A 19,438-nucleotide genomic window follows, 5' to 3' on the forward strand; every position below is an offset into this window, starting at 1 on the left:
GATGCTTCGTGAACTGCTGCTGGTCATTAACACGCAGCACGGTTGTATTTTTAGATGAATATATTTCCCATGTTTGCAGATTATTATTGGCAAACCTTAATGTGCGCGTTGGGGGAGGTTCAGGGAGAGTTCAGGTTTTTCTACTACAGCCATGCAAATACAATAAAGGACGATTATAGAGTGTTTAATTTAGCGCTGAACTACAGACAAGCATGGCTTACTGCTTCACATGAATCTTATTCTCTAAAAGGGGAAATGAAACCCAGATGTTGTCCATCTGCCGCTCCATTAGTGGCTGATTATATAATTCACCCTTTTGTATTTTGATGGTTTTCAACATCCATTATAACACTGGAGAAAAAAAGCTTTTCAGCTGAAGTACACAGTTTGCACAACCAGAATAACTAGAACAAAAAGATAAAACATACACTTGAGAAACATAATGCTTTATTTATTGTCACAAAAATCCCAAACTTTTCTATATGTTTGCATATTTAATATTAGAGGATATTCAATATTCAGTATATTTATATTTCTCTAAAATAGCAAATGCTGTCGAGCACAAATCAGTGGCTTCAACTGGATCTCATTATTTGTGTCACAAAGTAGAAATGTTTCATTAAGCTAATAGTTTAACATATTATGCATATATATTTACATATGTTGCATATATTGTGTATATTTGCCATGAACTGAGCAAGTGTATAAAGTGACAACATTCAAATACAGTAAAAAATGAGAATACAATGCAAAAAAATGTCCATTGTCATGATGATGCTAATGCTAATGCTAATGTCACAGCTTTCTGTCACAGGCAGCAGCTCTTCTGTAGACCACGCTCAGTGTTCATGCCTTGTTGACTGCTGCCACATGCTGACATGTGCTTCTAAAATCGTGTGTGTGTGTGTGTGTGTGTGTGTGTGTGTGTGTGTGTGTGTGTGTGTGTGTGTGTGTTGGCATTCATAAATAAATATCTCGTTTGCATCATATCACTCTTACCCACATGCTGTCCCGACCACTTCCTTTTTGCTCCTCAGCAGAAATAAACACACCACATAAAAGATTTTTTTTTACCTCACTTTCTCACACAGCTATTTCACTTTTGCTTATCTCAGTAAGAAATCACACAACTCATTTCATCAGCCAGTTCATCCTCAAAGCGAGAAATCGACTGACTGGCCCCGCGAGCTATCAGGTCGGCAGCGGCGCTCTCCATGTCGTCCAGGCTCATGTGACAGGCTTCAGCAATCTCCCGCTTGGCAAAGTTCACAAACTTCGGGTCCCTGGCGTATATGCCGAGACCCTCGGAGATCAAGATCTGACATTAGCAAGAACAAAAAAAAATCAGAGGGAGAGTGATGTAAGAGAGGGATTATGTTTTTAGCTACTCATTCTCTGTCTCTGACATGCAAACATAACATGCACGTCTATCTGATTATCATTATGTCCAATGCAAAGAGCATTTCATCAGATAAAGGAGTCACTTAGCAGATTGAAATGCCCTCTGGTTAGCAGTGAGCAGCAACTTCATTCCTTTATTTCCTCAGTAGGAATGTAAACAGTACAGCGGCAGCAGACGGATTTACAGAGCACTCAGGAGAATGAGAAAGTATTAAACATGCTCGAAGAAGAATTTCTCTCAGTGATGCACCAGTATGTGGGTGTCAAACTGTGTCAGCCTTTCTATCGCACTTCCAGTGTAAGTGATGGGTACGGTGGCCCTGAGAGCTCAACTTACCTCAACTTAAAAAAGACATGCAAATATATAAAGCACAAGCAAACTGAGAAACCATCTGTGGCAAGTAGCAGAGACGACAAAGGAGGCTGCTTCTAAGGGACAATGAAAAGTGACGGACGCAGCTGGGACACGCTTGTTTTGTTTTTGTTGAAAGTTTGCTATATTGTATGTTTTTTGGTGCCTCTCAGCCATGTTTGGGTGCGTTCATCCCTTTTTAGTCTCTCCTGCAGACAGTTTCCGTTACAGATTTTCCTGTTTTTGTCTGTGTTTTCTCACTTTGCACCACATTTGTTTTTCTGTTTTTCTGAATCCTGTGCATGTGTTGTCAACTTCGCGGACATGTTTTCTTAATTTACTTGTGCTTTGTCTCTTGTCATGTGTTTTCTCTCTGAAAGTTTCTCAGCCACAAAAATCACCTGTTGCTTTGTTACTCACCGACTCCACCAGACTGTCTGCGCTGCCTTTGTCTATGAAGCCCTGGTTGACCGGTGGCACCCTCATGCTGGTGAAGGTTTTCGTCTGACCGGGGTACCAGCCAGGACGGCTTCCCGCAGGGAGGCTGGCAGAGCCATCGCTCCACAGCGGCTGGCTGGTGCCAGTGGCTGAGTCCACCAGGATCATAGGGGTGTAGATGAGCTTGCCCCTGCGTCCCGAGGGGTTGACAATTCCTGGAACAGGAGTGTTGCCAGCTGCTACTGTGTTTCCCCAGGAGGTGGAGGACATGGAGGACACGCTGCTGGGCCGGGAGTCCAGGCTGTGCTGGGTCTGACACAAGAGAACAAGAGCAGGAGAGGACCGGTGAAACAAGACGAGACCCACTCAGCATATGAATGTTGTGATTTTTGAGAGTGCGTGTGTATGTGTGTGTCAGTGATTTACCTGTAAACGGGATCTGGATGGGGATGTGTTCCCACGGTAGGTTCCTGGGATGGGGAGGTGGTTGTCCACACTGCTCTGTGGCTTCAGACACTGGAAGTTAAAGGCAGGTGTTCGACCTGAAACAATAAGCAGGGAGGCATGACTGCGGCCCTGTGTGGAGGGGTTTGTAGCAGTTCCCGATTGGCCCACTAGGAGGCCTCAAGACAAAAATAAGCCATCACTAAGACGAATTTATGCACCATTTAAATCTTGGCATGTTTTCATACATTGCTTGAATATGTGAACGGGGTGTGTGCCAGCTACAATGTGGTGTGCGGTTGCTCTGATCATTTCAGTTGATAGTGGTGTAACATAACAAGCACAACAAGCAGTTAATCAAAGAACCACAAACCGACACACAAATGACACTCTGGGAAGATTTACCTGCTTTGCCTGGCATGAGCAGTGAGAGTCTGCGACTACAGTGACATACATGTGTATCATCTGTGATTATATTAGTGGTTGCTTACTGAGCATCCTTCTGGAGAAGCACTGAATACACTGTGTGCATACACATCAGATAAGGGCATACTGGGCTGAATACAGAATATACATAATCAAATTATCCTCAGTTACCATTGTCCCCTAATAAAAACAACACCGTTGAAAAATAAAACCAAAATAAAATGTATGATTCTCACCCCTTGGGATGGCAGGAAGTAGCCGTCTCCTGACAAACTGCGTGCCGCCATTCTCATTTCCATTATAGCCGTTCCCAGTGTAACCGCTGACAGTGCTGCCATTTTCATTGCATGTGCTTCCATTCCCATTGGCGCTGATCATACTGCCGATTTCATTGTAGCCTGTGTATCCGTTCTCATGATATCCATTGGTGGCGTAGGGCGTCGGGCTCGCGGAAACACTCCCTCCGTTCATGTTGGCGTCGTTGTAACCGTTGCTGACATAGCCATTGGCATCATAGGGTATCTCTCCAATGCTGCTAGCTCTTTCCAGGCTCGGTCCACTGTAGCCTGTCTCAGTCGGTACAGGAGAGACGGCCTCTGGATACACGTACCTATAAGATCCACACCGAGAGCTTTAGCGTGATGTATGCTCTTCAAAGGAGTTGACAGCTGAAAAGATTGATACCATTCTCACGTCTGTCTGTTAAATATGAAGCTGGTGTCAGGAAATGGTTAGCTTAGCTCAGCTTAGCTTAGCTTAGCATGAAGACTGGAAAAAGCGGGAAACAGCTAACCCGGCTCTCTTCAAAGTCTGGATGTGCGTGATTTAAACATTAATTAGTTGATTAAACGTTGCTACCCTTGCTAGTCAGCACCATTAATATCAGTTTAACTTATTTTATCAACATACTCATTTAAATTACACGATAAAGTGAAATGTGCCACGCACTCCAGCAGCATTTGAAATGTAATTTGATTATTGAAGAATGTGATTATAGGTTTCAAATGGCTCTCATAATATATGCATTATTTTTTCAGACAATGTTTATACATTAAATTGGCTGAAATGTGACTGTTTTCTGAGTGTTTTCTTACTTTTAGACTAGTCGAGTAGTCTCAGTTTAAACATCTGTTTGAACATCAGGGATGTTAGTCGTTCAGAAAATCCCTGAAGGGAAAACATCTGCCAACCAGCACCTCTGAAGCTCACTGATTAGCCTTTTATTTATTAATTTATTGCATATATGACAACTCTCTCCACTTTCTTGTGTCTTACCTGTCCACTGATGCCAGACTTGCAGCATCCCCGTCACAGACATAAACCTGCTCAGCTGCTTGCTCGGTTGTGGCCGCCACAACTGGTTCTCCATATACAGCTCCTCCACCTGCTAATTCTGGGGGCGGAGGAGGCAACTCGCTGATGGAGTCCACTCTGAACAGGAGAGAACGCACAGCTAATTATGATTTTATAAAACATTTACAGCACCAGTGTTTGAATTTACACCTAATGCACAGCCTGATATAAAATGAGAGGAACACACCTGACGGGCAGGTTCTGGGACCTCACAGGCTGTTCTGTGACAACGCTGACCCCTGCCAGCTCTGATCCTGGTCTCTGGTGCTCCAGCAGGCCCATCACCTGCTCTGTGATGACGCCCCTGTTGGCTGGCTGCGGTTCCATGATCACAGTTGTCTGCTCCACCAGCGTGTCGATGTGCGGCAGCGGCGTGCTGGCGGGCGTGGTGGTCACCGAGGTCCCGGGCTCACTGTCGAACAACTCATCAGCTGTAATCTCTCCCTCTGCACCCTCCTCTTCTTCCAGGTCGCAGGCCATCGCCAGACGCATCTCTGGAGCCAGGTCCTGCAGCGTCCGCAGCCCTTGCTGTCAACACATAAATATCCTTATAATGATTATTACACAGTGTGCACCCCAGGTGTTAATCATGAGCATCCAGCAAATATTCATTAAGTCCTCCTACAGTCCAAAATGGATTTAGTTCACTGTTACTTGACTTGGATATTTGACGGTCTCAGTACGTTAATTAGCAACTTTCATATGTCCTAACACACGTCTGCAGGCGAACGTTAAAGCTAAAATGACAACACATGTCACCTGCAGAGAAGCTGCCTTGTCCTTCCTTTTGGATTTCCTCTCCCTCTCCTTTCTCTTGCGGAACTTTTTGAAATAGTCCTGAATCAAGAAGCTGGCATAAAACTTCCCACAAGTCACCTCATCCCCTGAGAAGGAGAGAAAAAAAGAAAGTTAGTGATGAAACTGTGGATGCACACGAGGAGCTGGTGGATGATGAGAGTTATGTACTTTTGAAAATTGATCATTTTTCAATGCAGGTTTAGTCTCTAATGGCAGAAGTTAACATTTGTAGTGATTCTGCCTTCACATTTTTTTCCATCATGGCTGGCCACCGTGCAGATTTATGGTTTACCTCTAGGGGGAGGAATGACTTCATCAATGAGCTTGGGCTTGGTGCGCTTCCACAGCTTCTTAATGATCAGCTTCAGCTCCTCATTCTGCTGGTCGATGGGGCCTGACGGGCGACAAAAGCAACACATCCTGTCAGGAGGACAGCACCGAGCGAGCTAGTCTCATATGTCGGTGCGTGAGGTCTAACCTTCTGTCTTGATCTTGAGTGAGGTTCGCACAAGAGCGAACAGGGTAGCGTTGAAGGTGACTGTCCCGTCTACGTGCAGTGGGACATTCATAGCAACCAGTCTCTGAGAGGACAAGAGGACGAGGCATAAGTGGTGAGATCTATGCATCTGCTCATGAGTGCATCAGGTGTGCAGCTCTGAATTCATGCTGACTCACCTTGCAAGCGACACGGTGAGGACACAGCTTTCCAAAACCAAGAGGAGGCTGAATCCTGCGCAGCATAGTGACGACATCGATGTGCTTTATGCGGCCGCTGCGAGAGACAGAAGAGCACAAGACAGACATTTACTGACAGACACAGCGAGAATAAGCTGGAAACGAGATCAGGAGAAGAAGTGGAGGGTTAAAGAGGAATGCGTTTTACGTGGCCTCTGGATCGTAGTCAGACCAGACTCTCTTAAACTCGTCCAGGTGGTGAGTGCCGAGCACGGTCCAGTCTCGTGTCAGGTATTCAAAGTTGTCCATGATGACAGCAATGAACAAGTTGATAATCTTGATGGAGAGAAGAAACAAAGCAACATCATTAAATAAGATTTTATAAGTGTAATTGTTAGAAACTGGTTCAAACTACGTCAAATAATGGCTGAAAAATGCTGCTGATTGTGGTTTCCGCCAACCACTCAAGTTGCAGTTTGCATCCATGTCTGTCCAGACTTATGTAATATATGGAGTGAAGACTTTAAAGGATTTTAAGTAAAGGCATATTATTGGTGAAATGGAAGTTTTGTCTATATATCTCCACTCAGAGACTATTTGTACACGGGCCTGCAGAAGACTGATGGAGCACTCCTCAACATCCCATATGGTCTAGCGGTTAGGATTCCTGGTTTTCACCCAGGCGGCCCGGGTTCGACTCCCGGTATGGGAACAATAAGTTTTCCCAAATTTCCCCTAGATGAAAGTAGGGAGGATCGTGTTACCTCATCTTCATCACATGGTGCAACAACAATCACCTGAAGCTCAATATCAGTAAAACCAGTGAGCCTGTGTTGAACTACAATGCTTCACATACAGATGCTGCTGCAAACTGTTTAATGTGGATGTTTCACACACATCTTTAAAAGATCTAAACAATCAGCACAGTTTCAAGGTGGATGACCAAGAGTAGAATCACAAATCAGTCCAAATGTGAAATATGGTCACAATCTGTTCTTCTGTTCCTGAGTTATGGTGTTGAATAACAGTGACCTTTGACCCTTTGAACACTTATTTTAAATATAAAATGTCATCACTTCATCATTTTACCCTATGAGACATTTGAGTAAAATGTTGTCATGTCTTGTGAGGGCACAGTGACCTTTGACCTTTGACCAAATCTTATCAGTTCTTCCTTGAGTCCAAGTGAATGTTCGTGTCAAATTTGCAGAACTTCCTTCGAGGTGTTCTTCGAAGCCTGCAGCCACAGCTGTCGCCTGCATGAAGGCATCTAAAATAAAACAACTAAAATACTGTATCAACTGAAATTCACTTTTACAACACAGGAATATAAGTGATTAACAGTAGTAGTAGTAGTAGTAGTAGTAGTTTAAAGACAACATTTTTCATGAGTGTGTAGTTGTTTGCTTCTAAATATGAGTTTCATAATGACTTAAATGCACGTCAAGCTTGTCCAGTTCTGTGAATTTTGGGGTCTGGGGTCTAATTTTAGGAGCCATGAGGGTACCGGTGGGTCTCCGCTGAAGGTCAAAGACCACACACAGGCTGATGGATGTCAGCTGTCCACAAGAGAAACCAGAGAGGGAATGTAAGACACGCACGAAGCAGACGCGCCGAACATGAACCTGGTCATAAATCTGGTTTCAAGGAACAAGGAAACAGCTTCGGCTGAGAGAGCAGATTCAGGTCAATAACGGGGTCAAATTAACGTTGTTAAATACATGAATGCATTAAATGTGTGGTGTCTAGCTGTAGAGGGGAGAACATTATGAGCTTCAACTTTTCACTTTCTGTATTCTGCTCTCATTCTCCAAGTTTAAAGTCACCTTCATTCAACCTGTTCACTGTCTTAAAAATAGCATTGAGGTGATAGCGATGTTACCAAAATATTTTCACCCTTTTAAATCAGGATTTTGTCATCTGGATTAACCAAATCCACGGATGTGGGAGTTCTCTGAAGAGCTGGGAAGTGGAGAAGACGGGGTTAGCTTTTTAAAACTGCTGCTGCTCAGCTGCTGTAACACGATCCTCCCTACTTTCATCTGACTTTGATCCCACTTGACCTGACAGCCTGTAAAACACAAGTCTGGATGAATTAGACCTAAATTTAATTTGAAGCCAGGAGGCCGTTTCAAGTCATATCAAAGGAGGGAAAGTGTTTTACTACAAACCATCTGAGGACTGATTAGAATAAAAAAAAACAGACAGAGAAGATCCTTAATCCTCCTCGGCTTCGCTCACCAGGTAAGCACAGAGCATGAAGAAGCTGATGAAGTAGATGTAGGACAAGTTGCTTCCGCAGGTGTACTCTTCACCGGGCTCAGTGTCGGATTCTGGGTCACAGCGTCTGCCGGGCAGAGCTGCCAACATAATCTCCTGCCACTGCTCTCCAGTGGCACACCTGCAAGTACAGAGAGAGGGCAGCATTTTCCTTTCAGCTTCACTTTTAGCTAAGATCTTCAAAATCCCGTTTTAAAGGAGGAGAGTGAGAGTATAACTTACACTCGGCAGCAAACAGCACAGGTAATATTCAAGCAAAATCTTTCAAAACACACTGAGTGTTTGTCTTTCTCGGTTAAAATGGCTCACCTGAAGAGCACCAGAACGGCCATGAAGAAAGTCTGGAAGTTGCAGTTTCTGTTGATATGTGTGTTGTCATCAACGGCCACTTTCCCAAATGTCTGAAAGGAGAACGGTGCACTTGGTAAGAATCGGGTTTTAGGAGTTAGGTTTTCACATCCAAACATGCAAGGAGGTTTGCATTACACTTAATGTGAAGGCAAAGTGTAGCGTTCATGGGTCAGGATGGGAGTCAGCGGGCTGTCTTGTATGAGTTATACAGTGTTTTTTAATTAATCATTTAACTGATTAATGCCAGATGATGAAAACAAAACCATTTAAAAGCCCCGATGGATAAGAGAGACTCACCTGCATGCCGATCACAGCATAGATGAAAAAGATCATGGCAATGAGCAGACCGACGTAAGGCAGAGCCTGAGCAGAATAAAGTCAGGAGTCACAAACAAGGAGTTTACGGGTGAACGTGACGTGTTCTGGGAATCACTCCCTCTGCTGCACTGACCTGGAGGGACTTGACAAAAGTCCAGAGGAGGGTTCGAATGCCTTCGCCTTTGCTGAGCAGTTTGACCAACCTCAAGACTCGGAATAAACGGAAGAACGTGATGGACACTTTTCCGCTTTCTCCCTTTCCACCGCCCTGAAATGTGTTGAGACAAAAGCGGGTAAATAAATAGACGAGTTCCAGTGCTCACACTTCTAACATCTGGAAATGTGAAAGCGAAAACCTCAGACACATGTGGAGGTGCAGCGGCAGTGTTCAGCTCTCACCTCACCGTGGCCGCCTCCTCCCTGGATCCATATTTGAGGTGAGCAACATCAGGCAGAAACGCCAAGTGAGAGGAAAGAGGGGCACAAATGGTGAGTTTTAAACTCATGTCTGCACTACTGAGAACACAAATCTACTAAACACGTTAGGACAGGAGAAACTAAAGACTGGGAAAGACGTGAAATGCTCCAAAAACACCTGTTTGTTGTGATAGTATCATGATTGGGTATGAAAGGGGCATCCTGGACAGGCTCAGTCGTTCACATGCGACATGATTGTATGAAGGATTTTAGTACATGAGCTCAGGAACACGTTGTTGGTCAAAACAGTTCATTTGCAGATGACTGCAATCTGTTTTTTTCATGTTTGTTTTACACAGTGTTTCTTTATTGAACGGGATGAGACGAGACGGTAACAGATGGATTTGTAGCTTTTCATTGTTCACATTAAAATCTTCAGATGACTAACTTTGCATTAAAGCTCATCACTTTCACACTGCACAGAGACAGAAAAGTGCCACGACAGGCTCTTATCAACACTGTGACTCACATGAGCTCTCGAGATGTGTGTAACAATGAACACACCCTCTTTTCCCCTGTCAGCTAAAAGAAATGGAAGCAAACTTACACTAAACTCAGAGACTGCAATGTCCAACACGCTTCCCACAACAATCAAAGCGTCAAATGAATTCCACGGATCGATGAAGTAGTGCTGCAAAGGACAGAAAAAGCAAAGTGAGAGTCAAAAACAGGCGGTGACGTCTTTGCGAATGTTACTTTCAGCGGTGAAAGAGGGAAATCTCACATGAGCCCGCAGAGCCAGTAACTTGATAATCATCTCTATGGTGAAAACCACAGTGAAGATCATGTTGAGGATGTCCATGATGGAGGTGAACATTTTCGACTGCTCGTAATGCTGGAAGAGGAGCAACGACACAAAACTTCACACCAGGAACGGGCTGATTTTTCTGTGTTTCGAGTCGTGTGAGACGATACCTGAACGGCCAGAGTGAGCGTGTTTCCCAGGATCAGCACAAACATGACATATTCAAACTGGCTGGAGTTGATTATTTTCCAGAACTTGAGCTGCGACGGGTTCTTGGGAATGTAAATCTTTATGGGTTGAGCTTTCAGAGCGTAGTACACACACTGCCGCTGGGAAAAGAGGAAAAGAACAGAGGGGACGTTACTCATCGTGAAACCTGCTTGATTGAAATTAAATCCTCAAGTTTTGCAAAGTAACTAACCTGATTTTTGTTGAGTTCGCAGTTTTTGAATTCGGCCTCTCCTTGCTCTCGAAACGTGATGATGACAAAACCCACGAATATGTTCATCATGAAGAAGGCGATGATGATGATGTAGATGATGAAAAAGATGGAGATTTCCACTCGGTAGTTGTAAATGGGCCCTCGGTTTATGGCATTGGCATCCACGGCCCGGTAAAGGAGCCTTCACACAGAAAACACGACAGTGAGGACACATTTCAGGGTCAAACATTGATTTAAAGAAGTCGGAAATTGTTGACAGATGGATTAAGTTCCTACTCACTGAGGCCAGCCTTCAAACGTCGACACGGTGAATAAAGCCAGCATGCCCATCAGCACGTTGTCAAAGTTGAAATCGCTGTTTTCCCAAATCCTCTCTCTCACCATGGGGTGGTTCATATCCCCGTCCTTATACACCACAAACGTCCCCCTGAAATGAAGCGCATGCACAGGTTTTATGGCACGTGGCGGCATGTTCGGAGACTGTCAGGTGCTGCGAGTGAGTGAAGAAGAGAAAACTGACTTGCACTCATCCGGAGTGTGTTTGGCTTCATCCGTGCAGCTGTAGAATCTGCCCTGTGACATTAAACAAAGGCAAGTTAAACCAGGAAAAACACACTTCAAAATCCCGTGAGGTGGCCTCTTTATTAGGTACCCCTGCACATCTAATGCAGTCCAATACAGCAGCTCTGCCATAACATAATATCAGCACTATGGGCACTATAAAAGCAGACTTTATGACAGAGCAGTTGTAAAGTGGACCCTGAGTGCAGAAATCCCTCGTGTACCTTGAAGAGCTGCACTCCAATACAGGCAAACATGAACTGAAGGAGTGTCGTGACGATGAGGATGTTGCCGATGGTTCGGATCGCCACGAACACACACTGCACCACATTCTGTGAACATGCAAACGACAACGGACACGTGTTAGCCACAAGAGCAACAAAATATACTTTACATAGACGAAAGGAAAATATCAGCGGTGGACTCAGTGCTGTTGCTGCTGCCACCACTGACAAAAACGCACAGACTGACCACAAAAATAGGAACACCTGAACAATGTAATATAATGCACACAAAGGCCTTAATGGGCTGTGACCAAGCCTCATTGCCAAATCCCTTGTTCACTATTTGCCTTCAAGACCGCTGCGATCATCTGCTGCTGATTTATGGGAGGTTTCCAGCTGCAGCTGAAAGAAAATTGAGGATGCAGGGAAGCCAGCTAGCTGAGTATTTTTAAAGGAAAGACTAAAACTTATCTCTGCAAGGCTGAAACTTTGCTGCTTTGTCTTATACACCGCTGTGCTCCCTTTAAAAAGTTGGATTTTACTTGGTTTAATGCTTCACTGTGTAAGTATTATTCAGTGGTTTTCCATCTTGTTACACACTGTCTTTATAATCATCCTTATTTTCACCTTACCTTTACTATTACTATTACGTGGGTTTCAGTATTTTTATATTTTAATTTTCTATCCCTATTGTCATGTTTTTCTGCCCTTTTCATATGAAGCTCTTGGTGCATGTGATTTCTTTGCTGTGAAGCACTTTGAGCTGCAATTCTTGCTTGAAAGAAGCTAAATGCAATGAATACCGCCATACTTAATATAAGGTTTGAATAAAGAAAAGAAAGACAGATGGAGGAGAACCGTTTACCTTCAGTCCCTTGGCTCTGTTAATGGCTCGAAGGGGCCTGAGCACTCGCAGCACTCGGAGGATCTTCACCACAGAGATCGCACTTGAACTGAGAACAACAACGCAAAAGACTCAGAGTCAAGAAACCAAAGGAAATAAATGAGGGAAGACTGGGCTGAGAAATAGAGAGTATATATAAAAAAGCATAAAACTACACTGGGAAAATTCCCTCAAACCTCGACACTTTAATGGGATGTCACTGCTCCTACACATTACAGCTACACAGCAGAGGCTCCTATTGATCTTTCTGTCAGGTGAGAAGCGTGTGCAGTTGGTGTTGGACAGGCGTCCACTCACTGTAAGAAGAAAGACGTGAGCGACACGCTGACGACCAGCAGGTCGAGAAGGTTGAAAGCGTTTCTGCAGAAGGAGCCAGTGTGCAGAAAAGCTCCGTAGACCGTCATCTAGACATGAGCGGGGAGGTGAGGAGACAAAGTTAAAACTGTCCTATGAAGTGCAGAAGAAATGACCTTTACCACTTTCAGCCACTGCGGCGATTACCTTGAGTACGATCTCCACTGTGAAGACTGAGGTGAAAACATAATCAGCGTAACCGAGCACCTGAGGATGAGAGAGATGAGTGTCAGCGCTCAGTCTTGTTTATTGTGCAGGTAATGACGAGCAGACGGTCTGATGAGGCTCTGATGTGTGTCTTACTATGTTCCTGAATGAGTGGGATTTGATTGGATCCTCAGCAGCCAGGGAAATACTGCTGAGGATGATGAAGATGAGAATGAAGTTGGTGAAGTACGGGTGATGGATGAGGTTGTGACAGGCAACTCTCAAACTGTGAACGGGAAGGAAATTACAAAGAAAGGTGGTTTATTTTAGCAATGTCTTTGTGTTAAAGCACATAAGACAATTAAGTGAGGAGTTAAAGAGGAAGACTAGAGGATTTTAGTAGAATTAGGTTAATTTGGTGCATGTACAGTATAATCTCAGATTACCAGTTTTTCTTTCCTAGAATGAAGAAGGAGCTTCCATCTGGGATTGGGACGATCTTCTCTTTGGGCCCCGAGAACTCAGGCTTCAATGGAGCAACTCCTACAATAAAAGAAACAGCGAAGAAGAGAGGTGTGACACACAGTTTATGTCTTAATCAGCACGTCTGCTCTTCCTCCTGCATGGCGTCACGCTCACCCTCCAGCCCCTCGATGGCCCTCAGCTCCTCGTTTTCCTGCCAGTCATCCTCGTCGTTCTACACCAAAGATAAAAGATCAGCTGTAGTAAAACCCAGTGAGACGCAGGAGAAAAAAGACGGAAAAGATTCTCTACCCCTGCATCTTCATCCTCTTTCTCTTCGTCCTCATCCCACTCTTCCTCCTCCTCCTTTTTCTCTCTGAAAAAACAAAGCACAGCCAGAAACGAAAGGATGAGTCAGCCATTAATGCATCCGCTGCTGGCTGTGCTCTGCTCTCGAGTCGCACTTACTCGACTTTACTCTTCCCGCCGCCTCCTGCCAAGTTGTCCACAGCGATAGCCAAGAAGACATTGAGCAGAATGTCTGATCAAAAAGATTAAGGAGTCCAGTTTGTTCTATTTGGGATTAAAGACCAACGGTTTAAGGCTCAGACTGCGATGTGAATCAGTAAGGGCGCAAAGACTGGAAAAGGATACAGTTACCACAGACAAAGAGGATGACAAAGTAAATGCACACCACCATGTTGGGGAAGACGGGCCCTCCATACGCCATAATGCCGTCATACATCACAGCGTTCCAGTCCTCTCCAGTGAGGATCTGCCGAGAAAGAGAGACGCAGAGGACAGACAGAGTGAGAGACCTTCAACCAATACCACAATATGTGAAAGTGGCGGAGCTGAGACGGCAGTGACATCACCTGGAAGCAGGTGAGCAGAGCCTGAGGGAAGGAGTCAAAAGTGCTCCTCTTCATCTGAGTCTCGTCGAAGTTGAATTTGCCTCCGAACAGCTGCATGCCCAGCAAGGCGAAGATGATGAGGAAGAGGAAGAGCAGGAGCAGAAGGGAGCAGATAGCTTTCATGGAGTTGAGCAGCGAGTTGACCAGGTCTGAGAGAGCAGCCCAGTGCCTGGAAAGAGCAAAACCACAAAGAACAAGACGGAATAAGAGAGGATGGAAAAGCTGCGAAAAGGTAGATCTGCGTCAGCGGCTCCTTCCTCGTGCAGCCGACTGAAAAGCTCCAGACGTTTTATCACGATTACCGAGTCATCTTGAAAATCCTGAGCAGCCGGATGCAGCGCAGCACAGAGATGCCGATGGGCGGGATGACATCCAACTCCACGAGCATCGTCTCGAGGATGCCGCCGCACACCACGAAGCAATCGAAACGGTTGAACAGCGCCATGAAATAGATCTGCAGGCCGAAGGCGTACATCTTCATCAGCATCTCCAGAGTGAAGAGCAGCAGCAGGATCTTGTTGGCTCGCTCTGACGGACAAAGAGAGGAAGTTTTACGTTTTCTGCGACGACTCCTCCTGCGTTGACGTGTACAGTTCAATGCAAAAACGGCAAAACAACCTCATCACAGTTGAAGATGAAGGGGGAACGGACCCTTACCCTGCATTTCTGTGAGCCACTTCGGCTGTCCGTAATGCTCGGAGGCGCTGGCCACTGTGTTGAGAAACACCAGCAGGAGCACCAGCCAGTAGAAGTTGGTGGTCTTGACGGCAACACGGCAGTTCTTCCTGAATGTATGATTCAGCTGGCACAGCTGGTCACTAAAAGAAAGAGAGGAAATAGTTTTGAATTAGGTGTGCATGTTGAGAGAGTTTAACAATTAGTTGCTCCATCCTCGCTTGTGAACCACTGAGCCTTTCCAGGACGTCCCTTTCATACCAATCATGATACTATCACCTGTTACCAATGAACCTGTTCACCTGTGGAATGATCAAACTGTGTATTGTTATATGTACCTCCATATGGAAGAGTAACCTGAACGATTTCTCTGAAAGCTCTTCAAGACATAAATGCAGTAGTATTGAAAATCTTACCAGAAGCTATTGGCCATCATCTTTGCCCTGAGAAAACAAGAATAAATTGTGAAAATCACAGATTGACTTCACCCCTGCATGTCAGTGATGAGTCAAAACATTGTGTCTCTGCTGCCTTACATGAGCGACGCACAGAAGCCGTTGTCGTCGTCGAGGTATGCTATGTCATCGTCCGAGTCTGACTCTGTTGACAGAGATTAAAGCTGTTAGAGAGGATCACGTAAAATAAAGGTGCTAACAGACACTGACAGCTGACATACCTCCGCCGTCCTCACTGTGTTTGTACCAGCCGAACTTCTTCATCATCTTTTTCTTTGCAATTGCGGCGCCTTTAAAGTCAAACAGGCAGATTGTGTATAAACGTAAAGCCAAGCGTAGATGTTTGGTTTGAGTGTGCTTAATACGCGTTAAACCAACGTTTGTTTCCTTCTTCATCCACATCCTCAGCTTCGATGAGCCAGTCCATGTAGCCTATCATGTCCTCCTCCATCTGCTTGCTCTCCTGCGCCTTCTGCAGCTCACCGCGCGCCACGGCCTTTTCTCTTTCCTTGGAGAACTCTCTGTGCACATGCACAAACTCCAAAAACTCAGAGAAATGCTGAGGGCAAATGGATTCATTCTGCTTCTCGTAACACAATAAATGCAGTGCAGCAGCTACTCACCCGCTCAACACACCCAATACGAGATTGATGATGAAGAAGGATCCAAAGATGACCAGAGAGACAAAGTAAACCCATGGAATCTCATAGCCAATGGCATCGTTCATCTGTGCAGAGACAGAGGCAAACCGCAGGTAAGTATTTTCAATTATAACAAACATATGTCACATCTGGAGGACATGTCTGCGTACCCAGTAGAGAACGTCTGTCCAGCCCTCCATAGTGATGCACTGGAAAACTGTCAGCATGGCGAAGAAAACGTTGTCGAAGTTCGTGATGCCGCCGTTGGGACCTTCCCACTTGCCCCTGCACTCGGTCCCATTGGTGTCACAAAAGCGGCCGCTTCCGGCAAACGCACAAGGCGACGGATCATCTTCCACCATGAGACCTAGAGCAAAGAACAGCAGGAGGCCCGCAGGCATTGAGCCAATCATCCATGGAACATGGACGCTGTGCAGAATCTGTTTGAGCTCAGAGAGCGGGGACCTGTGCTGCTGGAGTAGCACGTCTTGTGCATCCTGCCGATAAAGAGCTCCAAGCCAATGATGGCGTAGATGATGATGACAAACATGACCAACATGCCGATGTGCAGGAGGGGGACCATGGCTTTCATGATGGAGTTCAACACAATCTGTAAACCTGAGAGGGCAAACGCACGCTTTTTAACGCCGCACGTGGGAGGAAGAGCAGGAAAACACAAACAATGACAAGCAAGAAATGATGAACGCACTTGGCACTCCAGATACGAGCCGAAGAGGCCGCAGCACCCTGAACGCTCTGAGCGCTTTGACATCCAGGCCTCCAGGTTTCCCCGCAGCATGGTGGGCCTCCCCTGGCTTATGGTCTGTCATGGCTTCTGCTATGACACTGAACAACCTGCACAGACGTACATAACGGCTGCTGAACTCCTATCAGGGGCAGAACATTTGTGGATTGCAAATGGTGACAAAATGGAGCGCCAAAAATACCCAACAATGACGATAATGAAATCAAGCAAGTTCCATCCGCTGCGTATGTAAGCGCTGGGGTGCATGACTAAGCCGTAGGCAAGGATTTTAGTGAAGGTCTCGATGGTGAAGATGACGAGGAAGACGTACTCGACTTGTTCCTGAGAACAGAAGAAAAGGCAAGGTAGGGGTGTTTGGCAAAATTGGAATGACCTTTTTTCAGACGTCAGTGAGCGCGTCTGGAAGGACTAAAGAGAGAAGAGTGCTGATTGAAGACATTTAGAAACTGCTGATTTCTCCTCGCCACATGCAGCGAGGGGTGGCATTAGCTGACTTTTCCCTGCTTCGTTCTTTAAATCACATGTGTTGTCATTACAGGCTGACTGCGGTGGCTTTCTGACCTCTTAACCCACTGCCTAACGCACGCGTAAGCCTGTCAACGAATCCCTTTTCTGCATCCTTCGGCTTAATGCTTCTAATCACTGCTACCACTGTCACTTAGGCTTTTACCTCAGGCTGACACAATTATGCAGGCATCACGTGGTTTAATAGAGGATGGCTGGAACTCTCAAAAACCAGCCACATTCACCAAAACCTGACGCAGAGATTGAAGATACTAGCTGATAGTTCTTCAAGCCGCTGTGAGGAAGAGTATGTTAAACTGTCAGCTTATCTCCTTTGTACAATCCAATAAAGAGATCTAAGTGTAGGCGTATGTCCCCGCTACCCTTTTTACAAAAACTACCCAAAATCAGATTCAAATATTTGGTCACTTTTACACTCCGCAAACAACGTAAAGATTGTTCCAGCGATGCAAGAACGTTAGCATCAGTGTGATATTTTTGGAAATATATTGTTATAAAAGCTGTTGTTGGCTCATATGACCTCATAGTTCCCCTGCCAAGGACAAACAGGCTTGTTTTCAGCTTGAGTATTGCGTAATTTGCCAAAAAAAAAAATCAGATAGAAAGAATAAGAGGGAGGGAAACAGAGGACAGATGAGGCAGATGGCTGGTGTTTAAGTAAGTCATGATCCCTGACAGGGTCACACCGCAACTTTTTCCCTCTAATAGCATTATCATCCAACAGGATGCGGGTACCTTCTCACCAATTATCGCTGCCGTCTGCAAAATGCCTACTGACGACCGCTCCTTTCCTGAGAAACTGAAATGTGTTTTGTCTGAACCAGGCGGGGTGAGTGAGAGTCAAGCTTTGGAAACAGGAACATGAGAGCACACACAGTGTAAAAGAGACAAAACAATCACCTGGACGGCCTCGTTCATTCCCCTTAAAGGGATCACGTTGCCGTCCTAAACGTTTTGTACTTTCAGTCTTTAAGGACTGAGCATTACTTCAGAGGTGATGGAGAAAGCCCTGCATGATCAAAGCTCTGGCTTGTTTGAAGCTCACATGGTGGCAACTCTTTTGGCTGCGCATCATTATAGCTACAACATGTATGGGTGTGTGCATCAGTCATACAAGGGAGTGGAGGGAATATTTCACTTCACTTCACTTCACTTCACAGACCAGAAATACCAGCAGTGCTTTCTTCTTTCAGTTCCCCTCTTTCCTTTCTGTGTACAAAGAATATTGACCCAGGTGCACCATCCTTTAAAAGCTGGTTTTAAAACATCCTGACAAAGACCCAGTGTCAGACCACACTGGTGAAATGAAGAAGTGTAAGTGTTCGCATTTTCCTTTCAGTGTAAAAATGCAGTTAAATCCAGCCATTAATCTCTTCCACGAGCTATCACACTACCTACCAAGCCCAGCGCGGCATGTTCATGTGTTCCTAAACTTTTGAAATGAGTTAAAGCAAGAAGTTTGGTTACGCCTCTGTACATCTGTCCACTGGAAACTCACCAGCTGGTGATTGGTGGCGTTGGAGTCATCATCAGGGTACGGCTTGGTAACACCCATGGCCACGCAGTTGGCAAAAATGGCAAGCAGAATGAAAATATCAAAGGGCTTGAGGATTGCAGTTAAGGCTACAACAGGCCTCGTGACACCTTTGCACGAACATATTATACATTTGCACCGTATTAAGAAGTGTTTGCAGACACAGACACAAACCACAGCGCACCACGGCCTACTCAGAGAAGGATATTTCCACTCTACGAGGGCCAGCGCTGCCATGCGGATGGGGTTGCTGAGGGTGAGGCAGCAGAGGGCTCGGGGGGCCCTGAGGGCAGACTTGTTGGCCTGCATCGCCTTCTTGGCCCCCCCTCCTCTCTTTCTTGCCGAGCCAGTTGACCCGAGGGTGTCTGATTTTCCTCCATCGCCCCCTTGGGGAGCATCTGTCAGAAAGAACAGGCACACAGTAACTACGTTATTCTGTGATTTAAAGCATCCTGAAATCTAAATCTGAGAGATTCCTGGTGTGATTTGTTTTATTCTGAGCTCATCAGGGTGTGATACATCTCTGCTGTGATGGACATAGATAAGTCTTTGTTGTTGGATACCCTTACTATCTATCCAAACTCCAAACCAGCTCTGGTTGGTGCACAACTTTCAGCCCTCTCTCACACCAGGTGATTATTTCATGGCTAATATGAGCACACATCTTATTATCCAACACAGGTAGGGGAGGATTTGAAGCATGGCTGTAGGAACAGACAGGTATTCTGTCCTGAATGCCTCATATTATAAGAACAGATGTGACCTACTTCTTTATT

General features: G+C 45.3%; 1 protein-coding gene and 1 non-coding gene across 2 annotated transcripts; one reads left to right on the top strand and one right to left on the bottom strand.

Annotated features, from left to right (window-relative positions):
* Positions 1 to 426: 426 nt before the first annotated feature.
* Positions 427 to 18,728, bottom strand: cacna1fa (calcium channel, voltage-dependent, L type, alpha 1F subunit a). Its single transcript, XM_070968896.1, has 45 exons — positions 18,627 to 18,728; positions 16,785 to 16,924; positions 16,547 to 16,692; positions 16,303 to 16,455; positions 16,008 to 16,204; positions 15,820 to 15,923; positions 15,575 to 15,717; positions 15,418 to 15,486; positions 15,278 to 15,341; positions 15,158 to 15,184; positions 14,724 to 14,884; positions 14,369 to 14,594; positions 14,028 to 14,235; positions 13,807 to 13,927; positions 13,621 to 13,693; positions 13,465 to 13,528; positions 13,330 to 13,387; positions 13,137 to 13,233; positions 12,847 to 12,976; positions 12,691 to 12,750; positions 12,487 to 12,593; positions 12,151 to 12,238; positions 11,286 to 11,393; positions 11,021 to 11,073; positions 10,781 to 10,927; positions 10,480 to 10,681; positions 10,229 to 10,387; positions 10,038 to 10,148; positions 9,861 to 9,944; positions 9,236 to 9,256; positions 8,970 to 9,104; positions 8,816 to 8,881; positions 8,477 to 8,568; positions 8,129 to 8,288; positions 6,096 to 6,223; positions 5,888 to 5,984; positions 5,691 to 5,793; positions 5,505 to 5,606; positions 5,174 to 5,298; positions 4,602 to 4,942; positions 4,337 to 4,492; positions 3,298 to 3,671; positions 2,618 to 2,733; positions 2,174 to 2,503; positions 427 to 1,318 (listed from the first exon to the last, which is right to left on the bottom strand). The coding sequence occupies exons 1-45, from the start codon at positions 18,681 to 18,683 to the stop codon at positions 1,112 to 1,114; spliced, it is 5,910 nt and encodes a 1,969-aa protein (XP_070824997.1). The 5' UTR covers positions 18,684 to 18,728; the 3' UTR covers positions 427 to 1,111.
* Positions 6,528 to 6,599, top strand: trnae-uuc (transfer RNA glutamic acid (anticodon UUC)). Its single transcript has one exon. It is a non-coding gene; the product is annotated as a tRNA-Glu (tRNA).
* Positions 18,729 to 19,438: the final 710 nt, after the last annotated feature.

This window comes from Chaetodon trifascialis, chromosome 8, assembly GCF_039877785.1.
Source record: "Chaetodon trifascialis isolate fChaTrf1 chromosome 8, fChaTrf1.hap1, whole genome shotgun sequence".
Taxonomy (NCBI): Eukaryota; Metazoa; Chordata; class Actinopteri; order Chaetodontiformes; family Chaetodontidae; genus Chaetodon; species Chaetodon trifascialis.

What these genes read in the sequence shown, in the direction of transcription:
- cacna1fa (XM_070968896.1), bottom strand. Translation starts at nt 18,683, where the DNA reads ATGGGTGTTACCAAGCCGTACCCTGATGATGACTCCAACGCCACCAAT. An exon ending in CCCACTCATTCAGGAACATA is followed by an intron (nt 12,751 to 12,846) that starts GTAAGACACACA and finishes TCTCATCCTCAG; the next exon opens with GTGCTCGGTTACGCTGATTA. An exon ending in TTGCAGTCTCTGAGTTTAGT is followed by an intron (nt 9,257 to 9,860) that starts GTAAGTTTGCTT and finishes ATATGGATCCAG; the next exon opens with GGAGGAGGCGGCCACGGTGA.